The sequence below is a fragment of the Ambystoma mexicanum genome, chromosome 2p, assembly GCF_040938575.1.
Source record: "Ambystoma mexicanum isolate Mex_15411 chromosome 2p, UKY_AmexF1_1, whole genome shotgun sequence".
Taxonomy (NCBI): Eukaryota; Metazoa; Chordata; class Amphibia; order Caudata; family Ambystomatidae; genus Ambystoma; species Ambystoma mexicanum.
The window spans coordinates 85,466,108-85,493,672 of record NC_090923.1 but is presented as its reverse complement, the minus strand read 5'-3'; the positions used below and the strand labels follow the sequence as shown (position 1 = coordinate 85,493,672).

At 46.8% G+C, this 27,565-nt stretch overlaps 1 protein-coding gene across 4 annotated transcripts in view; it reads right to left on the bottom strand.

Moving 5' to 3' along the window:
• Positions 1 to 27,565, bottom strand: part of QRICH1 (glutamine rich 1) — a 557,471-nt gene that overhangs the window by 385,846 nt on the left and 144,060 nt on the right. For 3 of the 4 annotated variants that reach the window (XM_069643302.1, XM_069643300.1, XM_069643301.1), the window contains exons 2-3: positions 23,757 to 24,089; positions 18,752 to 18,865 (exon numbers count right to left, since the gene is read on the bottom strand). In XM_069643302.1, the coding sequence (XP_069499403.1) occupies positions 18,752 to 18,865; positions 23,757 to 24,068 (426 nt within the window). In that variant the 5' untranslated portion in view covers positions 24,069 to 24,089. The remainder of the gene's footprint in view (positions 1 to 18,751; positions 18,866 to 23,756; positions 24,090 to 27,565) is intronic. The other variant, XM_069643303.1, reaches the window with a different exon arrangement.

Here is a 27,565-nt window from a genome sequence, read left to right as displayed (position 1 = left end):
GGATTGTCCTCTCCGCCCATTTAAACAGCGAGATACTAGTTATGTCCGCCCACTCTGCGTCTCGCAGGTAGGTTCAGTGCCTTACATTTGTCTAGATTTACTTTAAACCCAGCGACGGCCCTGTACCTGTTGAGGAGCTTGAGTATCCGAGGGATTGATAGCGCTTAAAGAATGTCATCTGCGTACAACACTATTTTGTGTCCTCCTCCTCAGTACTTGTTCCCTTGAATTTCTTTCCTGCTCCTGACTAACTCCGCTAATGGTTCAACTGACAATGCAAAGAGTGGGAGGACAGCGGGTACCCCAGCAAACTTGAAAGCCCTGCGAGAGCTGTCCGCTGACCGAATCCTTTCCTGTTGGGGCATTATATAGAGCGAATACCCCTTTTATAAACTGATCGCCCAGTTCAAATGTATGTAGCACCTTCTGGATATAGCCCCATTCCACCCGGCCAAACGCTTTTTCAGCATCCAGTCCTACCTGCATGGCTGCGGGGTCAGGGGGGGGGGGTGGGGTCTTGGTTTTGTGTGCAATATCAATAAGGTTCACGACCTGGTGGGTGTTGTCCACCGTTGGTCTCCCTGCCACGAATCCTGATTGATTCGACACCAGGGCTGGAAGAACCTTGTCTAGCCTGGCCGCGTGTCATGTCTCGCTGGCGCCGCGGCTCCCTTTGGCGGCGCTGGAGAATGCGGACTTTGTCCTTGTTTCATTCTCCCAGCATGGCTCCTGTTACTACGGGTAGCGTTGCAGTGTTCCCGTCTTCAGTCAGACGTCCTCTGACGTCACCGCGCTGTTCCAAGGATACCGGATATGGTGCAGCAGAACCACAGCTCAGCGCGTCGCTTCTCTCCTCAGACGCTCCGTAAGTTCGCAGCTAGGGTGCATGTTACCTACATCCTTGTCCTTAAGCTTACCTTTTCTCTTTACCTACCTATCTACATATCTACAGACTTGTGTCCGTATCCAGCCTCCCTCTCCCGACCTCCGAGACTCCTCGAGACTCCTCCTCCATCCAACTCGCTCGGTACTGCTCTTTTCTCACTTCTGTCTGTCTTCTCCATGATTATATCCCAGCTCATACCCTGTTTTGTTTAAATTAGAATACAGAAGCAGACAGAGTCCTGCAAATAGAATCCTTCCCACGTTGAAGATCGACGTACCGAGGACGATTGGATCCATCTCCGTTCCGGCAGGGTTTTCTCCCCCAGGAGGGTTTCCCTGGGATCCCTTACACCACCACTTGTTTCCTATTCAGGAGAGGGGAGGTGTCAGGGTCCCTAGGGGGCTCCCCAACTGCCTCGTTGATTGCTGCACCATAAGGTTAGTGTTTGAAAACCTTACAGCAAGCGACGCCCGTAAAAGAGAAATCTAATTATGACAACGCTGCAAGCAGCGTTAGACCAGGTGCAGCAGTTAACGACTGTGGTACAAGGTTTGTCCCATGAGGTACAAGCCTTGAAACATGAAAACGCTTATCTGAAACAGCAAATGTTAGTGAGGCCTCCCACAAGTTCGGAAATCCCTCCGGGTCCATTACCAGGAGGGAAATATGACGGGAATCCTCAATCACTAAGGGAATTTCTGGACGCATGCACAGTGCAATTTGCATTCAAAACATCTTTTTTCCCCTCAGATAGAGATAGAGTAGGATATATGATTACCCATCTAACAGGACCTGCTCTAGCCTGGGCCACCCCTATTGTAACTTCTAATAACGCCATTCTTGATTCAGTGCCCGCTTTTACTGCCAGCCTGAAGGCTATGTTTTCAAGAAAAGAGTATCATGTCTCCACTCAGGAGAAACTGCTAGACATCAAGCAAGGATCCTTAGGTATTCTAGAATACATCACTCGATTCAAACAAATGGCGGCCGGCACCTCGTGGGCTGATGACGCTCTGATAACTTTGTTCAGAAGGGGGCTTCATGAAGAGTTAAAAGACGAACTCGCGCGGGTTTCTAGACCCAGTACTCTTGCGGAATTGGTCTCCCTCACCATGCAGTTAGACTATCGGCTACAAGAACGACAAGCGGAAAGGAAGAAAGGGAGAAGTCACCGCTTTGGGCCAGACATAGTTTCAGTTCCCAAAACCACTAATTCAGATGAACCTATGCAAGTGGGGATTACTCGGGGACCTCTTACTCCAGAGGAACGGGCTCGCAGGAAAAGCCAAGGGCTATGTATGTACTGCGGCTCTTCCTCTCATACAGTACAAGATTGCCCTATTGCTCCTCTTAGACGGCAATCACGTTCGGGAAACGCCAGACCCCAACCGCAAAGGGAACAACGGTCGGGGCAACGGGTGCTGATTCCCACTCTCCAACCCTGATTCCTCCATCATTGGACATGGTAGTTTTACGGGTCTCTCTTTCCTTACCAGATAGAACCGTAGTAACGGTACCCGCCTTGATAGATTGCGGTGCAGCGGGATTGTTCATAGACGATATGTGGGCTAAATCACAGAATTTACCTCGCTCTCCCAAAGCCTTTGCCATACCAGTTGAAGGGGTGGATGGCACGCCTCTAGTTTCAGGACCTATACGGGAACAAACGTTCGCCTTAAAGATGTCTATCGGTTCCCACAGAGAAGAGATCATATTCGACATTATTAAGGCCGCCCACTATCCCATTATTTTGGGGTTACCCTGGTTAAAGCTACACAATCCCTTCATAAATTGGTCAGCTGGTTCTATTTTCTTGGGGTCAGAACACTGTGTTCAACACTGTCTTGCAGTCGGCTCTATAGGGTTCTCTACTCCTCCTTCACCTCCTGACAGATCCCATAAAATAGTGGACCAGATCAGTCTTCTCCCTCCCGAATATGAGGAGTTCCAAGACATTTTTTCTTCTCCTCAGTTCTCGGACCTTCCGCCTCATAGAAGAGACGATTGTTCGATTCGACTTGTATCTTCACAACCCATACCCTTCGGTAAAATGTACATCCTTTCGGAGAAAGAAAAATCGGTCTTAAGACAGTATCTGGATACCAACCTCAAGAACGGTCTGATAACGGAATCAATCTCTCCTGCAGGGGCATCATTGTTTTTCATAGCGAAGAAGGACACAGACGAATTAAGGCCCTGCATAGATTATCGGGGTCTTAACAAAATCACCATTCCGGATCGTTATCCTATGCCGCTCATCCCTGATATTCTGGAGGCCGTAAAGGGAGCCACCATCTACACTAAACTAGATCTTAGAGGAGCCTATCACCTCATCAGGATTAGGGAAGGGGATGAGTGGAAAACAGCCTTTCGCACCCCTTTTGGTCATTTCGAGTACCGGGTGATGCCCTTTGGTTTATCAAATGCTCCTGCTGTTTTCCAGAGATTTATCGACCATATATTTTCTGATCTCCTTCTCCACACAACGGTTATATATCTCGATGACATCCTGGTGTACTCCAAGGACCCAAAGGAACATCACCAACATGTGAGTCAAGTTTTACACAGATTACGGAATAACCACCTATTCTGTAAACTAGAAAAGTGCAAATTTCATCAGACTACAGTTACTTATCTAGGGTTCGTCCTATCCTCCTCTGGGATATCAATGGATCCCAGCAAAGTAACAGCAATTCTGGAGTGGTCTCCACCTCGTACCGTCAGAGAACTCCAAAGTTTTCTGGGATTCTCAAACTTTTACAGGAAGTTTATTGCAGGGTTTTCTTCTGTTGTTCTACCACTAACTAGGCTGCTTAAGAAGGGGAAGACTTTCGAATGGACAATAGAAGCTCAGTCCGCCTTTGACACTTTGAAAACCCTTTTTACGTCAGCCCCAATATTACGAACTCCAGACCAGAGCCTACCCTTTATTGTAGAAACAGACGCCTCTCACTTCGCCTTGGGAGCCGTGTTGAAACAGACTCAGGCACTTGGGTTAGAATATCCTGTGGCCTATCTTTCTAAAACCTTCTCTCCCTCGGAAATCAACTACACAGTATTAGAGAAGGAACTATTAGCCATAAAACGAGCATTTCAGGAATGGAGACATCTCCTATTGGGTTCCCAACATCCTATTGAAGTACGCACAGACCATCAAAATCTTAAAAGCCTCCAGTACGCAGAAACACGTAACAGTCGGCAAGCTAGATGGGCACATTTCTTTTCTCCCTACAACATAACATTCACAATCATTCCGGGGAACACCAATCTACAAGCCGATGCATTATCACGCAGAGATCCATCATGCAAACCTGGTTTTCAGACCGAAAAATTGTTTCCTCGAGCTACGTTTATTACTGTAGTCCAAGATTTCCTTCACTCGATTGCATCCCAAACCTGTCTCATCAAGGATTCTATCAGTCTTCAAATGGGAAAGTGGGGTCTCTCCTTTGAAGACGGATGCTATTATCAGAACCATCGAGTCTATATCCCTACTCTCCAACTCCGTACTGAAGTGCTGCATATGTGTCATGATTCTGTCATGGCCGGACATCGCGGTATAGCCAGTACCCGGGAGCTTGTTTTAAGGCATTTTTGGTGGGAAACCCTGGGTAAGGACGTGAAAAACTATGTTTCATCGTGCGTGGTTTGCCTCCAAGCCAAAACCCCTCGCAGCAAACCTTTTGGGAAATTGGCAATGGTACAAATACCTACTCGTCCCTGGCAACTGATTTCTACGGACTTCATTGTCGACTTGCCTCCGTCTACAGGTTGTACCACCATTATGGTAACGGTCGATTATTTTACCAAATTGGCCCATTTTCTGGCTTTACCCTCCATACCAACTGCCTCACAAATGGCCAGACGCTTCATCAATACCATATTTTCTCAGCATGGTCTTCCAGACAGTATAGTGTCCGATCGAGGTTCGCAGTATATCTCCCGATACTGGAAGCAGGTCTGTTCCGCTTTGGGGATTAAAAGAGCTTTAAGTTCAGGCTACCATCCTCAAACTAACGGACAGACCGAACGTTTGAATCAAACCCTGGAAACCTACCTGCGTTGCTTTGTGTCTGCGGCTCAAGATAACTGGAGGGAACTGTTACCCATGGCAGAGTTTGCCTATAACAACGCTCCTCATGCATCCATTAAGACAAGTCCATTCCACTGTACCTATGGATACCATCCCTCCTGTTCTCCTTCCTCTCTTCTCCAATCTTCGGCATTTCCAGATGCCGACGCCCTTATGGGGGACATCCAACAGGGACATCTTTTGGCCAGGACTGCTTTGCAAGAAGCTCAGGAAAGCTCCAAACGCTTTGCGGATTTGCATCGTTCACCATCACCCAAGATTACTCCGGGGGATTTGGTTTGGCTCTCGGCAAGATTCCTTCCTAGACACTTGATTCCATCTAAATTGTCCCCTAAATTCTTTGGGCCTTTCACTGTTTTAAGGTCGAAGGGCTCTCTAGCCTTTGAATTGCAACTTCCTCCATCTTGGTCTCGAATTCACCCAGTATTTCATGTGTCCCAACTCAAGCTCCATGTCCCAGATCGATTCGGTCGTTCTAAGGACTGTCCCCCACCTGTGTCAACCGAAGATGGTCCCGAATTCGAAGTCTCCGGTGTTTGTGATTCTCGTTATCATCATGGTCGACTTCAATATCTGATCCACTGGAAGGGGTATACTATAGCGGACCGTTCGTGGGAACCAGCCTCTGCTGTCCACGCACCTGTGCTTGTTCGCCGCTTTCATAGGTTGCACCCCGACAAACCCGGTGGGGGGACCCTTGGAGGGGGGCATACTGTCATGTCTCGCTGGCGCCGCGGCTCCCTTTGGCGGCGCTGGAGAATGCGGACTTTGTCCTTGTTTCATTCTCCCAGCATGGCTCCTGTTACTACGGGTAGCGTTGCAGTGTTCCCGTCTTCAGTCAGACGTCCTCTGACGTCACCGCGCTGTTCCAAGGATACCGGATATGGTGCAGCAGAACCACAGCTCAGCGCGTCGCTTCTCTCCTCAGACGCTCCGTAAGTTCGCAGCTAGGGTGCATGTTACCTACATCCTTGTCCTTAAGCTTACCTTTTCTCTTTACCTACCTATCTACATATCTACAGACTTGTGTCCGTATCCAGCCTCCCTCTCCCGACCTCCGAGACTCCTCGAGACTCCTCCTCCATCCAACTCGCTCGGTACTGCTCTTTTCTCACTTCTGTCTGTCTTCTCCATGATTATATCCCAGCTCATACCCTGTTTTGTTTAAATTAGAATACAGAAGCAGACAGAGTCCTGCAAATAGAATCCTTCCCACGTTGAAGATCGACGTACCGAGGACGATTGGATCCATCTCCGTTCCGGCAGGGTTTTCTCCCCCAGGAGGGTTCCCCTGGGATCCCTTACACCACCACTTGTTTCCTATTCAGGAGAGGGGAGGTGTCAGGGTCCCTAGGGGGCTCCCCAACTGCCTCGTTGATTGCTGCACCATAAGGTTAGTGTTTGAAAACCTTACACCGCGAGGATCTTCTTACAATTTTCTGTCTGTGTTTAGTACCGCTATAGGGCAATAAGAAGTACATTGAGTTGGGTCTTTGCCCTCCTTGGGGGATCACAGTGATCCGCGCTTCCTCCATCGTTTTTGGAACAGAACCCTCCCTCCATATCACAAATAATATGTGGAGTGCCCCAGCAATGCCCCCGCATAGGTCTTATTCAATTCTGACACAAACCCATCAGGCCCCAGTGCTTTTTGTAGTTTAAGGGAGCTGATGGCCTTAAGAATCTCCTCCTTTGTTATTTTACCATTTAACCCCCCCCTCTCTCTGCGCTGCTGGCAGTTTCTGATGGCTGCAATTATTTAAGAAGGCTTGAATGGTCTCCGTGTTGGGGGAATCAGACGTGTAACGTTTTCTTTATAGAAGTCATCAACTATCTTACGCTTCTCTTGCTCTGTATCGGCCAGGTTCCCCCCAGCCGATCGGAGTTTCCCCACCACTCTCTTCTCGGAGCGGGTTTTAGGTTTCCAGGCTAAAACTTACTTTCCTTATTTCCATACTCATAGCGAAGTTGCTTTGTTTTCAGTAGGGCAAATTCTGTTTTGTTCCCCTAAACTAGATTGACCTGATTCCTGATTGCCTGTAATTTCCTGTAGACCTTACGTGAACCTGTATCCCTGTACTTCACCTCATGCTCCTTCAGATGCAGTAAAAGAGACTAATTCTAGTGCCTGTGTCCTCCGGAGCCCCGCACTCTGATGATCACACCTCTAATACAAGGCCTTGATTCCCCCTTCGTTTCCCCCTGAAAGTTTTCATGGAAAAAGTGGGCTCTCTTCGCTAATCTCCTGTTTGCACACTGGGTCACTGAGGATGGAGGTGTTAAACCTCCAGTAGGTCGTCTTGCGTTCTCTCGTTTGCAGGTACCAGGCTATTATGACTGGGCATGGTCCAGGTGAGTAATCATAACAATCTCTGCAGTTTTCATCCTGGTTATTTTGTGCCGCCCCCACCATGATATAGTCCAGCCTGGAATACACCTTATGCACATGCAAATAAAATGAAAAACGCACCCTTTGGGGAGCAGGTGTCGCCAGCTGTCCACTAGGCCTGCCTCTTCCAATCCCCCAAGGAGTGCTTTAGATGGTTGTGTCGTTCCAATGTTTTTCGTTCTCGAGACATCCCAGTTGGGATCAAAGGTCAGGTTGAGGTCTCCAGCCAGCAGCAGCTCCCCAGATCCAAAGCCTATCAAATCATTTAGCGCTGCACAGCAGAATTCATTTTGGCTTGAGTTAGTGGCGTATATTAATAATAATTTGTATTTTTATAGCGCTACGAACCCTCAGGCATCCGATCGCTGCTTATTACCCACGGTGTATGGTGCTCATTTATCGAGCTCGGGAGGATGAAGGGCTGAGTTTGGCCCTGCCGGGTTTAGAACGTGCGTGGGCAGGCTCTGCACGGATGTCAGAGCGAGCGCTCTACTCGCTGTGCTATCTGACCGGCATATTGAGGCTATAGTGAGGAATGCTCCATCGAACCACCCTTCTATGAAGAGATACCTCCCATGCTTGTCAGATTTGGTTTTCACTAACTGAAATTGGACTCCCTTATGCACTAGTATGCAGGCCCCTTTAACTTTATTCTTGGTGCATGTGAAAAACTGGTGCAGAAAGTCTTTCAAGCAGAGTCTGCCCGTATCCCTTCGAACTAAGTGTTTCCTGCAGACACGCCAAGTCTATGTTGAGGTGAGAGCTCCCGGAGCAGCCTGCCTCTGTTGTGAGGGGTTTTAAAGCCCCTCACTTTATAAGTCATCACTTAAGTGGCATCGCCCCAGTTGTCGGCCCTACAGACCCGGCCGTGATCCATGCACCTTTTCTTTATCTCTCCCAAGGAAATATGTTGCGACTATGGACTGTCTCCCCACACCCCTGCACCCCATTCCCACCCATCCTCCCTATACCCCTCTCACACCCTTTACTCAAGGTGTACACTCAAGGCAATCCTCTCCCCCCCCCCCTCCGTCTCCCATAGTCTCACCGACGAAGGGTGGAACCAAGGCCCTCAATTCATCATCGCCGGAAGGAACACAGTTTTAGTCATTACCGGACACTTCCTGTAAATTATTGTGCTTCCGGTGATCGTGAGCACCGCGGCTGTGCCTCACGTTCTCCTGCGTCTGGCGGGCTGCGAGGGCATCTGCGCATAGGGACAGTGGCCCATGCCTATCGCTCACATCGCTTTGTCCATGCTCAAGTTGCAGCCCCAAAACCTGGGCAGCCTCTTTGGGTGTCGTGCATCTCATTTCCCTGGAGTTCCAGATGAACACCAGTCCGAAGTGGCCCCCTTCTTTCTGCAGTTTTGCGGTGATCAGTCGGAAGGCTTGTCTCTTCTGCAGGGTTAGCGCCGCTATGTCCTGGAACATTAGCAGAGGCATGCCTTTAAAATGTAAAGTTCCTATCTTCCTTGAGGCTCGAAGGATCTCTTGCATGGTGTATGAGTGGAATTTCATGATTAGGTCCCTTGGTTGTGCCTTCTGGGTTGTTCTTAGAGGGCCCACCCGATGGACCTGGTCCAGGGTTATCCATCCGGCGGCGACTTCAGGGACTATGGTTCCGAAGACTTGTTGGACCCTGACGTGGCAGTCAATCCCTTCCGCTCCCTCCGGTGCTCCACGTATGTAGAGGTTCTACCGCTGGTGCCCATTTTCCAGGTCATCTAGGTTTGTCACTAGGCACAACATATATTGCTTGGTGCTAGCTAGCTCTCGTAGGTGGAGAACGTCCTCTTGCAGAGATTGTAATGATGTTTGGGTGTCTCCTACTCGGGCGTTCAGTCCTGGATCAAGTCAGTTATTGATTTTTTTCAGCTCTTCTGCGGTGGATCTCATCTCTGATCTTATGGATAGCGTGAGCTCCTCTCCGAGCTCCGTTTTGAGGCTCTGAAGACAATCTATGAGGTCTGCTTTGGAGAGCCCTGCGGTAGATGTCAGTGATACCGTTTCCATTGTTTCTTCCTTTCTCACAGAGCCTGCCCTCGATTTTGCGGCCTGCTACTTTCCTGCCCGATGCACAGGGGTAGCCCACAGGTTGTTCAGGGTTTGGTCTTGTGTGCCTCGGACGTCACTCCGCGGTGTGACAACCGCTGGTTCAGTGCCGTCCTCAAAGACAACTCCTTCCTGTAATTCTCGTCAGTCCCAGGGCAGCCTGCAAAGCTTAGTTTCCTGAATTGCTACCCCTGCTGCTCTCACGCCTCCGTGCGGGCATCCCACCACTGGACATGGGTTATAATGTCTGTGTAACAGATCTGCCGGACTCCCAGGGGATTTACCCCTCCCTAATAGCTTGTACTGACGCACTGCCCTTGCCTCCTCAGTGGTTCTGCCGCTTCACTTGTGTTTTGGCTGCAGCTAAGCAGATCGTCCTTCCCAGACCATAGGTCACACACAGAATGCTTGAGGCTCCAAAGGTGGAGAAGGCTGGGGTCTCCAGGTATTTTTGCCTTTTGTTCTTGGAGTTCGAGAAGTTGCATCAACCCTTTTATGCAGAGGACCACAGCAGAGCTCACAGCTGCTCCCAAGGCTAACCTTCAGACTCTGGGTATATCTGATGCGATTGTCTGCAGCCTCTGTGTCCTTGCTATTGGGGAGCCCTCTGCCAATTCCCTCTCGGATGGACTCAGTTACCCCTGCATCCCTCTGCTTCTGCAGAGTCTCTCGCTTTCATTGCAGCTCCAATGTCCGCCTGGTGTTCACTGTGGGGCTCCTCCTCCCCCTCAGTCACCGTGGCTGAGGGCTCCTTAACTGCACTTTCTCATGCTTCCACATGCTGGCTGATGCGGCCAGAAGTGCTGTGTCCTGCAGGGACCAGGCGCTTGTCTGTAACGACACCTCAGGGCATGTGAGAGCGCGTACCCCACGGGCCACTCACTTCGCTTCTTCGCGCAGGTCTCACAGGCCTCCCCCGGGGCTCCCACAGTCCGCTCTAGCAGGGTGCTGATATGCGGACATGCCTGCTGTAGGCTCTGTCGCATGGCATCTGAAAACCCCTAAAATGTGCATTATTTTATAATCGTTGAATCCCCCCCCCCTACCGTGCAGTGAAGGCTCCCTGGCTTGGCAGTCTGTGCTGGGAGAACACTGGAGGTCCCGAAAGAGCAGTACAGCGCGGAGTCTCGACCGTATCACTGTTGGGGCCCACATGAATGGCGACCTATGAACTAGGTCAGGGACCCGAGCAGTAGCTGCCATAAGACCTGGAGGACCGCTGCTGTTGATAGTGGGGCTGCTACTGTGACAGCCCCCCCCACAGTTAAGAGCTGGTCGATGCATGGAGGCCCAGAGAGTAACGGACAGCTGTCCTTCAGCACCCGCGGGCGCTTTGTGATCGGGTGTACCGGGTTGCCAGGTGACGTAGCAGCGGTGGAGCTCAGAAACCAGCGGTGGTGGTGGAGCGCTGGATCGGGCTGCGACGCGGACCAAGCGCTTCCCTCCCCCTTTCCATCGAGGGGTCTGAGGCAAAAGAAACTCATGCAGGTTGGTCCTGCGCGGTCCTGTGGTGTGGTGAGGTGGGGCCTGTGCCGTCCTACACTGAGGCCGCAGAGCAGCTGTTACCAGAAGGGAACTACGCGGCCCAGGCTCGGAGGAACAGGGATAGCTGAGCGCATTCCTTGCAGACTGGAGGAATCCCGGTTATGTAGAGCTGTAAATAAATTCAGGCACTCCACCTGGCCCGGTAAGCTACTGGAAGAGCAACTGCAGGACTACAAGGCATAGACAAGTTTGTAAGCGCTGCGCTTCTATGGATATGGAGCATACTACTTACACCACCGATTGCTGAACTCTCCAGGAAGGGGCTGACCTGGGATGCATGGAAGCCAGACCTCCATCAACGCTGACTTACGGGTTAGTCGTCTTGTCCTTTAACTCCCTGCCATTGCTTAGAGACTGGGGTCTCAACTTTAAGGATTGTACTGACATTTCATACGCAGGTGGTAACACCCCCTCTGTTGCTTTTGATGTGAGGGACAAAGTTGACACTAGAGGCGGATGAGGAGTTTCAGGCCCTTGTCTGTTTTCTGGCGCTCCGGCCATAACCCTGTAGCAAGTGGTCTTTAACATCACATAGAACCCAGGCCGGCTGGTGACGGTAACTCCGAAATAAGGCATACTGCTCCGTGGGGTGTGTTTGGGAGGCTGGGGCTGCTTAGGGAGATTACTATATAATTATCATTGTGACCCTGGACCAGTGTAAATACTGGAGCCCGTAATTGGACTCCAAGGTCATGAGCAACAGCTCTAGAGGCACCAAAGCTAGATCCAGCCGCAAGAGAAACCTCTGATGGAAAAACGGCATACTGTACCCTAGGGCATCGATCAACCTCTGCAATAATGCCTAAAGCTGGAACCAAAGCCAAAAGGGGGTGACATCAATTCGTTGTTAGGCATGCCAGATAAGGAGAAGAATGTTTGGGAGGTCTGCGCTGAGGTCCATTCTCCCCCTCTGGAGGCAGTCCAGGCTAAACCCTTGTTCACCAAGGAAGATATGATGGACATGCTCACCTCCCTGAAACAAGATCTTACAAGGGAAATAAAATCTACAAAATGCATGCTTGTCAAAACGGTTGCAGACCTTAATATGCACCTAATGGGAATTATGTAGAAAATACGCTGTGTGAGCAGGCGCACGGCCATGCACAACTATCTAACAGGGTGGTGGGCATTGAGGAGCAGTCACTTGATCTTGGCGAAACTGGAGGATCTGGAGAAGTGATCAAGGAGAAACAATGTCCGCAGAGTGTCTTGACATTCATAAGATCAAGACCTGACTGAATATTTCTGTGATCTGATCTGATACTTATTCCACCTTTCAGAGAACGCAGTGATGGCGTTAGATAGAACACACTGAGTTTACTCTTCAAAGGCATAATTTACTTCCATATGGACTCTCATGGGTCCAATACTTTCAGTAGAAGGAAGAAATCATGAGGGCGGCCCCGAAAAACAAGCCGGTTGAGTTCTGAGGGGCAAAGCTTTCTTTGCTTCAAGACCTTTCGCCTCGGGCACTCACGAACAGGAGGAGACTACACTTAGTCACGGCCTAGTTACAGTCCCAAAACATTAAGTATCGCAGGGGCTTTCCTTGCAAACTCCTATTCGAATTCCAGAACCAACGATATGCTATCAGCTCGGAGGAGGAAGCAGCAGACTAGATGGGCGCCACCCCAGGTCCGGACCTAGAGGATGCCGAGAAGGGAACTGGTTCATGGCTGGAACCTAGAAGCAGTTCCAGGAAACCTAGGAAGAAGAGCAAATCGGTGAAGACCTCACCTGACTGAGCTGTGCCCTCCTCCCCCACGTTGAAGAAGCTATTAAGAGTTACTTCCAGGATAACCATAATGGGGGATTGGATTCTCAATCGGTATCGGATGCTGGAAAGGCAGTACTGCGGGGGGTCATTATTGAACAATCGGTAGCTTGGGGGGAAAGCACACAGCACCAAGTGGCATGGTCCAAGATAGAGGGAGAACATGTAGCGAAGGATAGCAGGAGGTCCCTGCGTGACCTTTGGGTAGCCCGGCAGGCCTTAGAGGCACACCTGACGGGGAAAGCTGCCCAATCGATACTTAGGACAAAACAATACATTTATTCTAGGGGGAATAAAGCTAATACATTGTTGGCAGCCAAATTAAAGAAAGTGGCCACTCCATTTTATAGGGGCATTAAGGGACACAAAAGGGTTGCGGGTCACCAGAGATGAAGGGAAACTACAGATACTGGAGGACTTCTTTCGGGGGGCGTCTTTTCCACATCAGGGGAATCCGGCTTACATCAATGATTTTATTTAACGTGTGCAGCTCCTCCAGGTTCCTGAAGAGACTAGATGGGTACTAGAAGGGGCGATTACCTCAAGAAGCATCCCAAGCAATTCACTCCCCCCAAACAGGCAAAGCCCCCGGTCCAGAAGGCTTCATGAATAAATTCTACAAAAACATTTGAGCGCGCGCCGATGGTGCACCTCACTAAACTCCAACTCCTTTTATAGTCGAGCAAAGTATCGGATTCTATAGCAGAATCAGCAACAACCTTACTGCTAAAACTGGAAAAGAATCCAAAAGGACTGTACTTCTTATCGTCCTATGGCCCTCCTAAATACTAACACAAAGCTTTACAGCAAAATCCTAGCTACCAGGTTGGGGTAGTCCTCCCGCAGATAGTTAAGTGACCAAACTGGCTTCACTGAAAATAGAAGTGCCCATGATAATAGTCATAGGGTGGAGGATCCAACTGCCCTGGCCCCTTGAATTGGGAGAACCTACATGCTCCATTACCAGCATATGAATTTGGCACATCCATTAACAGACTAATTATGGCAAATTCCCAATTCCAGCTACCAGATTTAAGGTTTATGCCCTTAGATCACCACCGATTTCCCTAGGCAGAGACACGAGGCAAGGCTGGCCCTCTTTTCCCCTTAGTGTTCGCCCTAGCCCTAGAACCCCTGGCACAGATGGTATGTACTGACCCATGCATATTTCGGACCAACTTATAGGGGGAACACACGTAAGAAAGCACTATAGGCTCCGCTTTCTGCTAGAGAATTTTGCCCTTATTTCTGGCTCTGCATTAATCATGAGACGTCTATGGGGCTTACGATCTCGGAACCTCCTGAGGTCCAACGTACTCTGCAATCAGCTTTTTTCTGTAAATGGGCAGACTGAGAAACCACATTTATAGGTTCATATTACCAATAATTACACGGCTCTCCTCGGGGCGAATATTCCAGTACTCTGCAAAGAGGCCAAAGATACGCTTCGGCCAGCGCAGTCAAAATGACCTTGCTCCTATATACCTTCTAAGCTTGCCAATCATTGTCCCGAGCGGGATCTACGGAAAGCGGTGCAGCGATTTATCTGGCAGGTTAAACCCAGACAACTCCTCGCAAAATTCTCCTGAGATCAAGAGAGCTGGTAGGGTTAGGAGTCCAGTCGATACAGCGCTATTTTCAGGCTTAGCAGATAGCCCCAATATTGGATTGGGAGTCAGAAGAGCGGCACAGCACCCTTAGCTCCTCTCCCATTCCTCCCTAAAACCAAGAGGGATACTCAATGGGACCTCTTGGAAACAACTAGTTTTACCTTGTACCACTGGGATAAAGTTCTCTCTAAACTGGGATTGAAGTCGGGGCTAAGCCCCTCTACCCAGTACTCCAAAATCCAGAGTTTTCCCGGTCCTTAAAAAAAGGGCGTATGCACGATGGGAATCTCAATGCGCCATGCCGCCTCAGAGCTTGGTGTGCTATATAAATACATTTTCTGGGGTTCTTCGATTAAGAGACCTATACAAAGAAGGGATTCCACTTACGTTTGTAGAATGTAAAGAAAAGTTGTAAGATACATGAGACAGAGCTATTCAGGTACGCTCATCTTTGCCATGGAGTGTCAAACAACCAGGTTAAGCAAGTGGGATGCGTCCACCTAAAGTAATAGAACTGAGGGTGCTAGAGGGCCAGGAAACACAAATATTCCACCTGCTACCGATTACGGGAAAATGTCTCTCAAAGATAGGCTGCCTTATGTGATAGGCTCGGAAAGGGAACTGGGGATTGAAATCTCAGAGGGATCCTGGCAAACAATTTGGTCTCATCTCACAAGAGCTCCAGCTGTATCCTAGAGAAGGGGCCATTAAATTATGTTATAGGTGGTATATGACCCCTCAAAGGCTGCACTTGATCCACCCTGATCATTCAGACTGGTGTTGTCATGGGTGTAGGCAGTTGGGAGACCCCTCTCACACGTGGTGGCACTGCCCAATCAAACAAACTTATTGGCAGGCGATCAGTGCTAGGATAAAAGACATTACATTACAGGTAGCGTACTCCATATGTCCATTGACCTTGTTGTTGGGGGGGAGGGGGGAGGGAAATTACCCCGAAGATGGTACCTATCCGTTGACAGGGGCTCGAGCAGACCAAATAGCGAATTTACTGTTGGCGTTAAGACTAAACCGTGCACACTTCTGAAAGTCTGCAGAGGGCCCCTATAATTCATACAGCATCTGATAAAGGAGTCAATGGTCTTAATCTGCAATTAGGAACTGTGAGAAACCAGACCGTATTCTCCCACCCATCCACTCGCTACCTCAGAATCTTCTATTCAGGTGGCCAGGGAAAGGCGATCCCCTTTGGATGCCGACCCTGGGGGTGAACAAGCAAGGGAGAATCACCCGAGTGGAGGGTCACGAGGGATTGGTAGGAGGATACCAACGGCGAGACAAGGTATTCCTCCAAGTCCCAAGAATACCCCAACCTACTCTCCCTCAGCCTTTATAGGGCATCTCCAATCTCACCCCATCTCCCCCTCCCCATTTCCAACAAATACTGACACGAGGCGGAGGCAACTAAAATCAGTAAAGACTACCCATAGCAATAACATGGGGACAATAAGGGCAACCTACCCTAGAAATAACTCCAGTTGTCCCACTAAAAGTCAGGCAGGATCAGAGACTTTAGAGTGACCACTCACACCAACTCCATTTGACTGTTTTTTTTCACTATAAAAGATGTGGTTTTGCACAGATGGATGAGCGAGCTGGAGCAGCATACTGTACCAGTAAGCAACAAAGCTGGGAACTTCAGAAAGAAGGATCCGGAAGAGAACAGCGTGCGGCGCCGGGGTTTGACTGGGGCTAAGCGTGGCTGGGGAGCCGTGTTTCCTGAGAGCTAGAGAGAGCGCGAGAGAGAGAGCGCGAGCGCAAGAGAGAGCGCGAGAGCGCAAGCGAGAGCACGAGAGCGCACGAGAGCGCACGAGAGCGCAAACGAGAGCACGAGAGCGAGAGCACGAGAGCGAGAGCAAGAGCACGAGAGAGAGCAAGAGCACGAGAGAGAGAGCAAGAGCACGAGAGAGAGAGCAAGAGCACGAGAGAGAGAGCAAGAGCACGAGAGAGAGACCAAGAGCACGAGAGAGAGACCAAGAGCACGAGAGAGAGAGCGAGAGAGAACTCGGGAGCGTGCGGGTGGCTGGAGCAGGAAAGGGAGAAAAAACAAGGTTTGTAAAGCGTCACGGAGTGGAAAGCAAGGACAGTTTTAAGAAACAAAGTAGGAAAGAAGGTGAAAGCGCGCTAGTGGCACAGAAGGAAGATAAGGTACATAAGCGGCGTAAAAGTGAAGTTCAGAGTAAAAGGCAAGGTTGCGAGCGACCCGGAGAGAAGGAAACCTGTGCAGGTGTGCACGGAAGAGGGAAAGAAGTATACAAGAGGCACAATAGGAAAAGACAGTGCAAGTGTGCATGACAGAATTAGGGGAGCGTGCAAGAGGCACAATAGAGAGAAAGAAAAAGACAGTGTGAGTGTGCATGACAAAGGGAAAGGAATACATGAAAGTGGTGCAGGAAGCACCTGAAGATAAAAAGTACAAAGGAAAGCAAGAGAAAGGGCTGTTAAGACCTTCTCCACAGGGCCCTTGCAGTGATATCAAATACCTTCAGTGTCTTTTAGTTCCTTGGGGTTCCCCTTTCTAAGCTTCAACGTATTCAAGTTCCAAACACCACAAAAGATTTGTAACCATTCTTTTTAAAGCTTTTCTGGGTTCCCTTCCCCATGCTTCAATCCTTTCAACACTATAAAGAAAACCAACAAATCTCTGACTTGGTTGGGCCTCTTAGGGTTGATTCCCTTTCCCACGCTCAGGCCACTTCCAGATTTTAACAGTCAGTTTCATCAGGATGCACGTGCTTGCTTTTGTAGTCCTCTCGGAGGTCCCTTCCCCATGCTTAGGCCCCGCTTGTTTCAAACACAAGTTCAGCTGGTCAGGATGTACCCTTTTACTTCTATGCAGTTTTTCTCACATACAATCCTTTCATGGGGTACAATCAGAGCCTTCGAAAACGCCAGGCTCTTTGCTTTTCCTAAGTGCGACCACTCTGATCCTTTGCCCCTCTCTCTATTTTTGATTGAACTCATTTTTGTGATAGTGACCAAACTGCACCTGGTGAGAAGACATGAAACAAACTTTTTTTTCCCCAATTTTTGTTGTACCACCGTTTTCCTTTTTAAAATACTTCCCATCACATTTTTGCAAAGAGCGAGGGCAAGCATAGATTTAGACACAGACTTTTTCTTTTTACTATTAGATAGCGACGGCCATTAGAAACATCAGTTAAGGGAACCTTCCTTTTAGAGTTTGGGCCAGTCAGGCATTACACCAACCCATGAACCTTAGTACATAAAGGTTTTAAAAACGAACACCTTCGAGTCGCACTGCGCCAGTTTGAATGCTTTTGGTTAATGGCCATTTTACCAAACTTTTTCACTAAATGCTTTAGGGTGTCCGAGTAATTTTTTTTATTGCATTTTAAAGTAAATGGGGAGATTGTGGGGGCGTAGGAGATCTTTGCTGTCCCAGAAAAAAATGCTAAAAACAAATACAATGAAATGGACACTGTGGCGAGCTGTACTAATTAGAAAGATCCTATTAGTACACTGAAGTGATACTAGTGCAGCTTAGAAGCCTTAAAGTAACTGTAGTTTTTTTTCTGTTTAACAATTAATTTCTTTATTTCCTTTCTCTGAGGAAGTGTTACAAAATAGTGTATTTTTGGGGAGAATTTGTTGATTAGGAAGCAGTCCTTTATTTTTTAAGTTTAGAAAAACAATTGGTTTCATTTGAGAAAAATGTTCCGAGCTGCCAGTGAAAGGGAGGTATATGCGGCATTGGTAACCAATAACAGACTCAATCGTGCAGAAATGATTAGTAATTACACCTCTCATATCAACAGACCCCAATACTCTTTATGCTGGCTATTATAGGTTGGTATGTTAAGTACATGAAAGGGTTAACCAGTAAGTAGCGCACACAGCTTTTTTCATTTTTTTTTTTTTTAGATAAGTCAAACAACTTCCCTAGAAGTAAGTCTATTCGTGTAGGCAAAGCAAACTGGTGAAGTGGAAAACCTCACATGTTGCCCAAATTAACAAGCTGAGAATAGTAACAAGTTTTATCCTTGGCAATGAAAAATAACGTCCATCGAAAATGCCACAGTGAACATAAAAGCCATCAGAAAAATATAAATCAAGTGGAGCGACTTAAACCTTTGCAATGTTCCCTAATTTTGTGGGAATGCTCTTTCATTATCACTGATCAAGTCTGAACCACGGCCCCTCAAAAAGCAACCTAGCAGTTGTGAACTTGACAAATTGCACAAAGGGTTTCACAAACAGAGGGATGAAAATTACATTTGTTTTACATCACTTGGTGCTGCCAACAAGTCACCACTTGCTCTCCCTAATTCTCAACTGGTTGGATTTCACGATCCCCAGGAGAAAATGTCACATAACCATATTAACAGATTTTTAAATATTGCTATCCCTGGGAGACTGACCAACAAATCTTCTGAAATGCCAGAGTCCTGGGACTCCTCTGGGGAGAGGTTGGGTCGGCACTGCTGGGGGGTTGGGTAGAGAAGATTCCAGGGCTTGGCCAGCACTTCTTGTATCTGAAAAGTGATAGAATCAACAATGGAAAAAAACTCAGCCATGTGCATGTTTTCATGTTTGTCATTTTCCCAGATAACACCTGTGGCAATATTAAGGGTCATTTTGAAGTGTTAAGCATGGACTGAGCATTGCATTCTTTTATAAAAAAAAGTTTAAAAAACAAATACATTCTTCAGCGACTGTACCAGCACCAGTTACGAAATGGTCTTCAAAACAAAGAATTTCAAGGTGTTAAAAGAAAGCTATCAAAAGCGGATTGCACTACAAAAATATTTGCTAACATTTTTCTCACAATATTCCGCATCATTCCTGTAATGCATGCGGGGGGGGGGGGGGGGAGATGATAAAATCTTTGCGTTTACAATGTATATTCATCCACCAAAGCCTCGTGAAACTTGCTCCACAAAACATGGTGCCGTGGCTGAGCTCTCATTTTAACATCCAGCTGCCTTCCCTCAGCCTATGCTTCGTTGAACCAGTCTGCTCACCTCCACACTAGGAGTCCTCTCAATTACATTCAGATATCAAATAATGAGTATACAGATTCAGGCTAAAATGAGATTGTTCCCCAGCACCAATGTAACCAGTAATCTAGTGAGAACCCAGAAAACTGCCTAGAATGCCTAAGCACAGCGCCACCATCTTTTGAATGCACTTTGCTGTCCTTTACCTCAGTACTAACATGTTATTGCGTTAAAATAGAATAGGCTTGTTCCAAAAGAACGTTAGTATTCACAAAACCAGTTACTGACCTGTTGCACTGTACCCACCAGTAACGTGGCACACACATTCCCAATTGTACTGCAATGGTACATTGTACTCCAATTCCCAACTGTAAATCTAGAGCACTAAGGTAATGGCCTGCAAAATAATATATGCTATAGTAACAGTTGAAGTCATTTTTCCTCAAGCAGTGAGTCAGGCCAGGCGAGAATGTAAAGAGGACCAAGCACATGTGGGACTTGCTCACTCTACTTGATAAACAATGTTGACGCAGCGATTGTTTCTAGTAGTAATTATGCCTGCCTTTCGTGCAAGCTCTCTGCACATTTCTATGAAGTGGCAGATTGTTTTAATAGAATGTGCCGAAGCACATGAAGGAAGAAGGTCGTCTCTCATTTTGTAGCAGAAATATGGCACTCGTCTGACATTGTTTTTTTTGCAGTTGCCAAAGAAATTCGATTGGCCATCTAATTGGATGACAAGCATTTACTTACAAGTAACTAGTAAAAAAGATAGCTTCGTAAATACAAAACAAAATAACATACGTTAAACGCAGCCGTGAATGCGTCTTGAGCACAGTCTTTATTGAAAAATTATAAACTATTGTCAACCCAAAAAAGCATCTATTTCATTAACTCCTCTAGCAGAAGTTCTAGCGTAAGCTATGTGCACAACTGTGAGAATACAATCCAGCAATTGTTATGAATGTGTACAGCCTTCTGTTAATCAAGCAGAATTAGAAATAGTTTTCAAATATGGTCGATTAATATTTCATCAAAAAAAATTGCTTTGTACGTTATAATAGACCGTGGCTGTCTTCAGACGAGTTTAATCTATTTCATTTGACCTTAACAAAACTCAAATATACTTTGGTTATTATTATAGCAGTAAAATAGCAAATCTATTAGCTTACGGGCTTCCTAGTTATTTAGGGGTTGGGGAGCGGTGTAGTGTTCCCCAAAGAACTCTGTCCGACAAATCTGAACGTCATAAGAGAGCTAAAAGGGAAGACTTCACACTAGAATGTAACTGTACATTTCTAGACAGACACAAAATGGAGAATCCTTTCCAGTTGAAGCTGCAGCAATTGCTAGTGGAAGATTTTGTTTTATTATCAAACAGCTCATAAATAGCCTCGATGAAGGACGTGTACAAACTCCAAGATATAGCCAATACTGCTAGGTTCCGGGATGCTGATTTAGGCACTAGTTTTGTCTCAGGCACAAGGGCTGACTTAGTGGGCAATTCCATACACAAACCACATCAAATGCATTTGTTTCCCCTTTCTGGCTCCCGTGTTGCAGGAGGGCCAAATAACCACAAAGCCTGCCGACAAACCTATTCACGATTGCCCAAAGAGTTGGCAATTTGTGTTCCCTTTAGCAAAAAAGTGCTTGATTGTTTTTTTTTTTACAGTGCTCGTTTTATGGGTGTTTAACAATAATCTGCTACATGAGGTCTTGGTGTATAGTTATCAGCGACTGTTGCATCACCCCAAAAAGACCTTAAGGAGCAGATACTGCTCACTGTCCCCTGACATGAAGTAAAAAAAAAAACAAAAAAAATCCTCCAAGGTCCTGGGGCCCACTTGCACAGTGTCATAATTCCTCTGAACCCTGGTGCCTTACCTGACCTTCAGATAGACGCTTTATATCAGAATACATCTTTTCAACATTACTCTTTCTACAGGACATTATTACCATGACCTGGCTGCTGAGTCGCCATGGAATCGTAGAACATCTATCTTACTAAAAAAGAAAAAACCAGGCCCCAAGTAGATCCTTGGTGTCCGATCCAAGAACTGGATATAGAATAGCTCTTAAAATCATGGGTTTGTCTGCTCATGGTCCTGAAGAAGGAATCTTTCCTGCTTCAAGTCATTCAAATGGTGCACTGATGTGAGCTTGCCTTTATTTCACCATTTTTGGCCATGATATTTCTTAACCTTATCTTGACTCTTTTGTAGTGTCCCTGGAGCAAATCCGAAGAGCCCTCTTATTATCCTAAGTCATTCAAGCGCATGGATCCTCTTCTAGCCCTTAATGTGCTTAATTTAAGAATCAGCTCCTCCTGCGTAGTAGTCCACAGATCCCCAGTGCTCATGGAATAAGTCAATACAGTAGGTTGCCAGCTCCATGTCAGCCAGAATATATAGGGTCCTTGTTTAAATCACCTGATTTTGTGTTCAGAAAAATGTTATCTTAAGTAAACCTCCTTTTTGAACCATGTTTTTCTTTCTTTTTAAATTAATTGTGCGACATAACAAGCGACATTAAAGTGTACATTTTATGGTTTTCGTGCCATCTTATGTTGATCATATGAAATGAAAGTGGGCATATATTGTTTCAGCCTTAGCCAATATTAACAAATCTGCTTCCTGGTTCACAGTACGAGTCACTGCTTTGATTTCCATAAATGAAGGATTCACAGCTTTCAAACTGCTTATTACTGATTACTGTAGGGCTTGCTATTTTGTACAAGCCTAGGATTGGTAGATGTTATTGAGACGGAACATCAGGGGCTACCACTTAGGGGGCCCCATGCCTCACCATAGGCCACCACAGATCGCTTGATTACATGGAGCATATACACACATGTAACCCTCTTCTGTGGATTATTTTCCCTTCTAGTTTTAAAGCCATCATTTGGTTGATCATACCTGCCTTCTAAGCAGCAGATGCGTAGTATCCAATCATGTGAGAAGCATCCACCAGACAATCATGAAATCGAAATGCAGTCAAGGACGGGCAGTAATTGGTGAGTGGGGAGGTATAGGTCGGGTGTGGCTAAACCACATTAAGCGAGGAGGCAGGTGGGTTGAGGGGCAAGGAGGAGTGGTGACGATTCCAGGGGTGTGCTTGAGATTATGGTAGGCAGGAGCCCAGGGGTTGAAGAGGGTTGAGAGACGTTCTGTGGCTGTGTTATGGGGAGTGAGCAGTTGGAGAGGAGGTAGTGGAGAGCAGGAAGGCGGGGAGATCAATGAGCGTTTTGAAATCGGTACATTTTGGACACAGTAAATACATTCGTGGGCGGTGTCTCTCCCGGTGGTCTCATAACCAGCAGTTCACCATTCTGTTTTAAGGTCAGTCTTTACTCTCAAACTACAGTTCCTAGGGGTCAATCAATGGGGACCTGCATCCTAGTGGTGCCTTGAACAACAACCACTCACAGGCTGAACTATGCTTTTCTTGTCTGCACACTTTTTGTCCCACCATATTGGAAGCCCCAATGCGGAATGGGAGGGATTAAACGGCCCATTACCAACCACAGGGTGCACAAAAATAAACCTGCAAGAGATACACTTCTGCTTTAGTGATTAGTCCGTTTTAAGGTCTTTAAAACTATTGCTGTTTAATTGTATGTACTGTCTTTGCCAATGATTTTGGGCACTGCAAAGAAAGCATGACTTTCTCCTGCTTCACTAACCAATATCTACTTGAAAGCCATTTTATTTTGCTTGTATCCAACTACATGGCTTAAAAGCATTAGAATGATTGCGATCAACAGAATTAAGGTTGGAAATGGAAAGTATATGCATTATGTCATAAATGCTCTGCAAATCAATCTATTTCCTCAAAACACAGCAGCTTTGTTCATCAACACCAAAACACTCTGAGAAATGAGGAAATAAAGAAAAGAGTAAAATGAAAAACATTATGGGCACACAATCAAATGCTAAATAAAATGAAAGAATTAAGGCATGAATGGGGAAAAACATAATACACAAAGAACAGGATGAGCAGGTGGAGTCTCGGAAGATCAGTAAAAAAAACTTTTCTCGTTTCAGAGGTGCGTATAGGTTGTATAACAATAGAAAAATCTAAAAGCCTTTGCGACATCATGATGGACAGAGGATGAGCCCCTAATGTCATGAAGAGTTCAATACTAAAAGGGTTTAAAGTCATTGGCAGACTGGGGACAGTGTTTTGGGTAGGTAGGTGGGTGGGTGGGAATTTGCTGGCATGCATGGGATGCAAAGGTCCTTAAATCCTGGATATAGATAAATGCATCTCTGGTCCCAAAATTAGGGGAGAAGCCCATTAGTCTAGAAAAGTTGACCTGGCTTTACCACTCAACACTTTAGTCACATTTATGTGCAGGGCATCTAAAACCAGAAGACCTTTAGTTACACCAGCAGACGTGAGAAACTGTGCAGCCCCCATTTACCTGAACCTGCTGTTGAGCTTGTATCTGCTGCTCCTGTTGCACTTGCTGTTGCACCTGCTGTTGAACACTTGTGTTGACGGGACAAGCAAGTTCAAGTAATGATCCAGCCACTTCTGTACTATCCGCATAGATACAGTTCCCGCCCTGCTCATAAACCATGGTGGTGGTGCCCGTCTGCTGGAAGTCCTGCAGGGCCTCTGATCCCTTGGCCAGGGAGTCGAGGAATTCTTTCATCCGGTGCTGTGGAACAGTCCGTGCTTTCATACGGACATATTCTTCAAAGGAAATGGTGTTCTCCAAAGAGTTGTTCATCTTGACGGGTCTCTAGAACACCTAAACAAACGAGATTGACAAGTCAAAATCTCAGACTATACAGGTTTTTAACAAGTGAGGCATCAGCACCAGGAGAGGTGCAAATGTCAAACTAGAGTTGAACACCACTCCGGAGAAGGAGTATTAAAAACTCAGAATAAAAATGGATTAATCAGAATTTATTTTGTTCTGCTAAAATGATGTAAATGTACTCCATTTGCAAACAGTTCATGGATGGATGTATCAAACCATTAATGAAAACCAAAATCAGCATCACTTAGTTCAAAGTGTAACTCTTTTATGATCCTATTCCTTTATTTTTGTTCAGAGAGGGATGGAGAATCTCACCATTGATAAGCTTGCAATGGACATCCGTTATATTTCATCAGAAGAGTTATCTGGGAACTACCTACAGGTTCGCAGCAGAGGCGATGGGTGTCCCACCTCGTGCAACTATAGGGGTATGTAGTCATGTTTACATCATAACAGGCTTACAACTAAAAGAACAAAGACATGGTGAATGATGAAGATGGAAATGTGGAGCTTATCTCAGTTTTAAAGAAAAATTCTTATAAAAATTAAAGCATCATCCAGCGTAACAAAAAAACACTCCACCATTAAGGTACAGACTACAGACAAAGACGGGAGAAAAAACACAAAGGGAAGGGGACTGTTAGTGAGATTCTCCTTAAGACCTGTGGTGAGGGTCTTTTCGAATGTCTTCCCTATTTAGGTACCAAGGTTTCCATCACAGTTCACCAGACTCTCAAAGCGGAAGTGTGGCCGTGGAACCCAGGCTAGACTCCCTAGATCGTAGTGTTCAAACCCACCACTTATGAAAGGTTAAGGGCGTCTTGGCCATAGTGCACATCAATCGGGGAAATGCCTTCTTGAGAGGACTCCAAGACGCTGACTTGGCTCACCTAAACTATGTTGAAGCATGTGTTATTACAGGTGTGCAGACATTTTACTGAATCAGCCCCATCCAGCGTTTACTACATTGGCTTTCTCTGCAGGCCATGATACTGATCAAGACTGCATGTATAATCTACAAAGCAGTCACGAGTAGAACACCAGCGTACCTGGTGGCTACGCTCCTCGCGCAGTAAACTGACCAACTGGCACGAATCACAAGTAGTCTGCAAAGACAGGACCCGCGAACAATCCCAGTGTTACACCTTCACCATTTGGAACTCCATCCTGGTATCTGCTTGGAATGACCCCATTGGTCTCCAATTTCACAAATATCTAAAACGTGGCTTTTCCAAAAACAGATGGCCAAGAACCAACTTGGATGTACGCACAGATCGCAACCCACAACACTGTGCTACTGTTAAAAGACGCCAGGTCCAATAGTGGCTACCCATACTCTGTACAGTGCTTTGCTGCTCTCGAGGAGCCAGATCTACTCTTTAAAGAATAAATAAGTAAATATGGGAAATTAAGGCATATGGGTAACGCCGCATGCGATTTTCATAAAGATCCTTGGCCTTTGGCGACAACCATATCCCTAATTTGAAACTCATAGCTTGCGTCAACCAAAATACCCAAATCCTTTAGAGAAACGACAAAGACCACTTCCTATAAAAAGCTTAGACCACGGAGAGTGAAGCAACTATTACCCCATCTTCAACATTACACCCACGACCAAAACTCTAACATAAATGGTTACTACATAGATCACCAATTAGTGTAAATACCTAGTTGTTCCATGACTAACAATCAGGCATCCTACCCTATGGAGTACTGAAATATCCCTTACATCCATGAAGGAGGACATTTTAAAAGACTGACTAATAAACAATGCATCCATATACTATTCGAACTTACAGCTGCCTACAATAAGGTGGACCACACCACTCCTTTAGCCAGACTGGAGACATCAATACAGGTCTAAAGGTACTGCTCTGAAAACGCTAAATTTCATTTCTTATAGCGCACAGTACTGTGCATCAAAGCTCTTGCATTTACTGTCCCTTCCACACCAAACCCCCTCTGACTCTGGCTGTGTGTTCTGTACTCATGCCAGACAGTTTCCTGCTTAACAGTAGTCAAGAGTTTGCAGTTACTTCTTGGCTTTGTGACTTCTTAGTCCCCCCTAGAGTTGCAATCCCTTCCAGAGCAGAGTTATGGTCACTGCCCTCAATGACCTTTACCTCAGTGTGTTAATCGTGATCCGGGTAAAAGGTCTTCAATTTGATGAGCTGATAAAATGTTCTAGGATGGGGGGCATGGCCATATAGGACACAGAGCCAGTGACTCCTGCAAGCTTTGAAACAAACTGAAGCTGCAGAAGTGTACAGCGAAGCCTGAATGATTTTACACTAAAATGTATCCTCGAGGGTACTCTGAACCGGACAACAATCTCAGCTAGTTCCTGGGGTAGCCCAAGCAGCATTCCAAATTCTGCTTTAATGTCAGAGGATGACTGGCAGGGTAGCACCTGAGGAGGCTGTACTCCTTCCTCCACTGCACTCGTACGACCTTCTCCACCACCAGACTTGTACTACTACTCCTACTGAGCCCACCAACTTCTCAATCCCACTCCTTTCACCCAGTTTCATTCACTTTACTGTCATTCCCTTTTACTAATTTAACAACATTTGCCACACCAACATGCATACTCACTTTACAGTACCACGTGCATTCACTAAGCAATACATCACATTCTCTGGAAATCTCCACAATCTGCTGCTCCTTCCTTCCTGCTGCTGGTGCATTGCTCCCCCATCTGCTTTGACATCACCTGAACTCGCACTTCCTGTGGTTTCTTTTTCCCCTCCCTCCCTTCCTCTCTCTCTCTCCCTGGACATTTTGGCACAGTCTGTCACACCTAGGATAGGTGGTCGGCTGCTAAATTCATAAAAATGAGGCAAAGTCCCAGCCAATTTCCCAATGCATGTCCACCATGGAACAACCATGGCAATCTGAACAGGGAAGCGTTCAAGTTCGTACTTGGAGGCCGGTGTCCTCCTTACACGATGGCGATTTCCATATATAATGGGGTTTGCAAAACCAGCTTTACCGCCTGGTGGTCTAGTGGACAGTGCCCCAGTGTCGCTGGATCTTGCTCAGTGCCATGGAGCGCTATGCGGAGGAGCTGGTCCCTGCATTCAGCTGGCTCCACAAGTGCTCTCTCAGTCTCTGCCCGCTAGGGCCACGAGTGTTGCACAAGTCTAGAGGGTTGATTTCTAGTTCACGAGGCTCAGTCCTCGATCTCAGGAAACGTACATGGCGGTGGTAAAGGTCTCACTCTTCTGTTGTGACTCTTTTCTGGCAAAACTGCAGGGCCTGAAAATAACAGAAATGGAAAGACTGGCAGGCATTTATTCCTGGAGGGGTGGTCTTAACATTCTGGACTGCATAAATCCAGGCTGGCTAGCAAAAGGGGTCTGGTGGTAGGACAGGAATTGGGATCTCTCAACTGGGGTTGGCAAGGTCAGGTTACTGGCCTTGTCGCATTGTATTCGGAGGTTAACTCAAACAAAAGGATTATG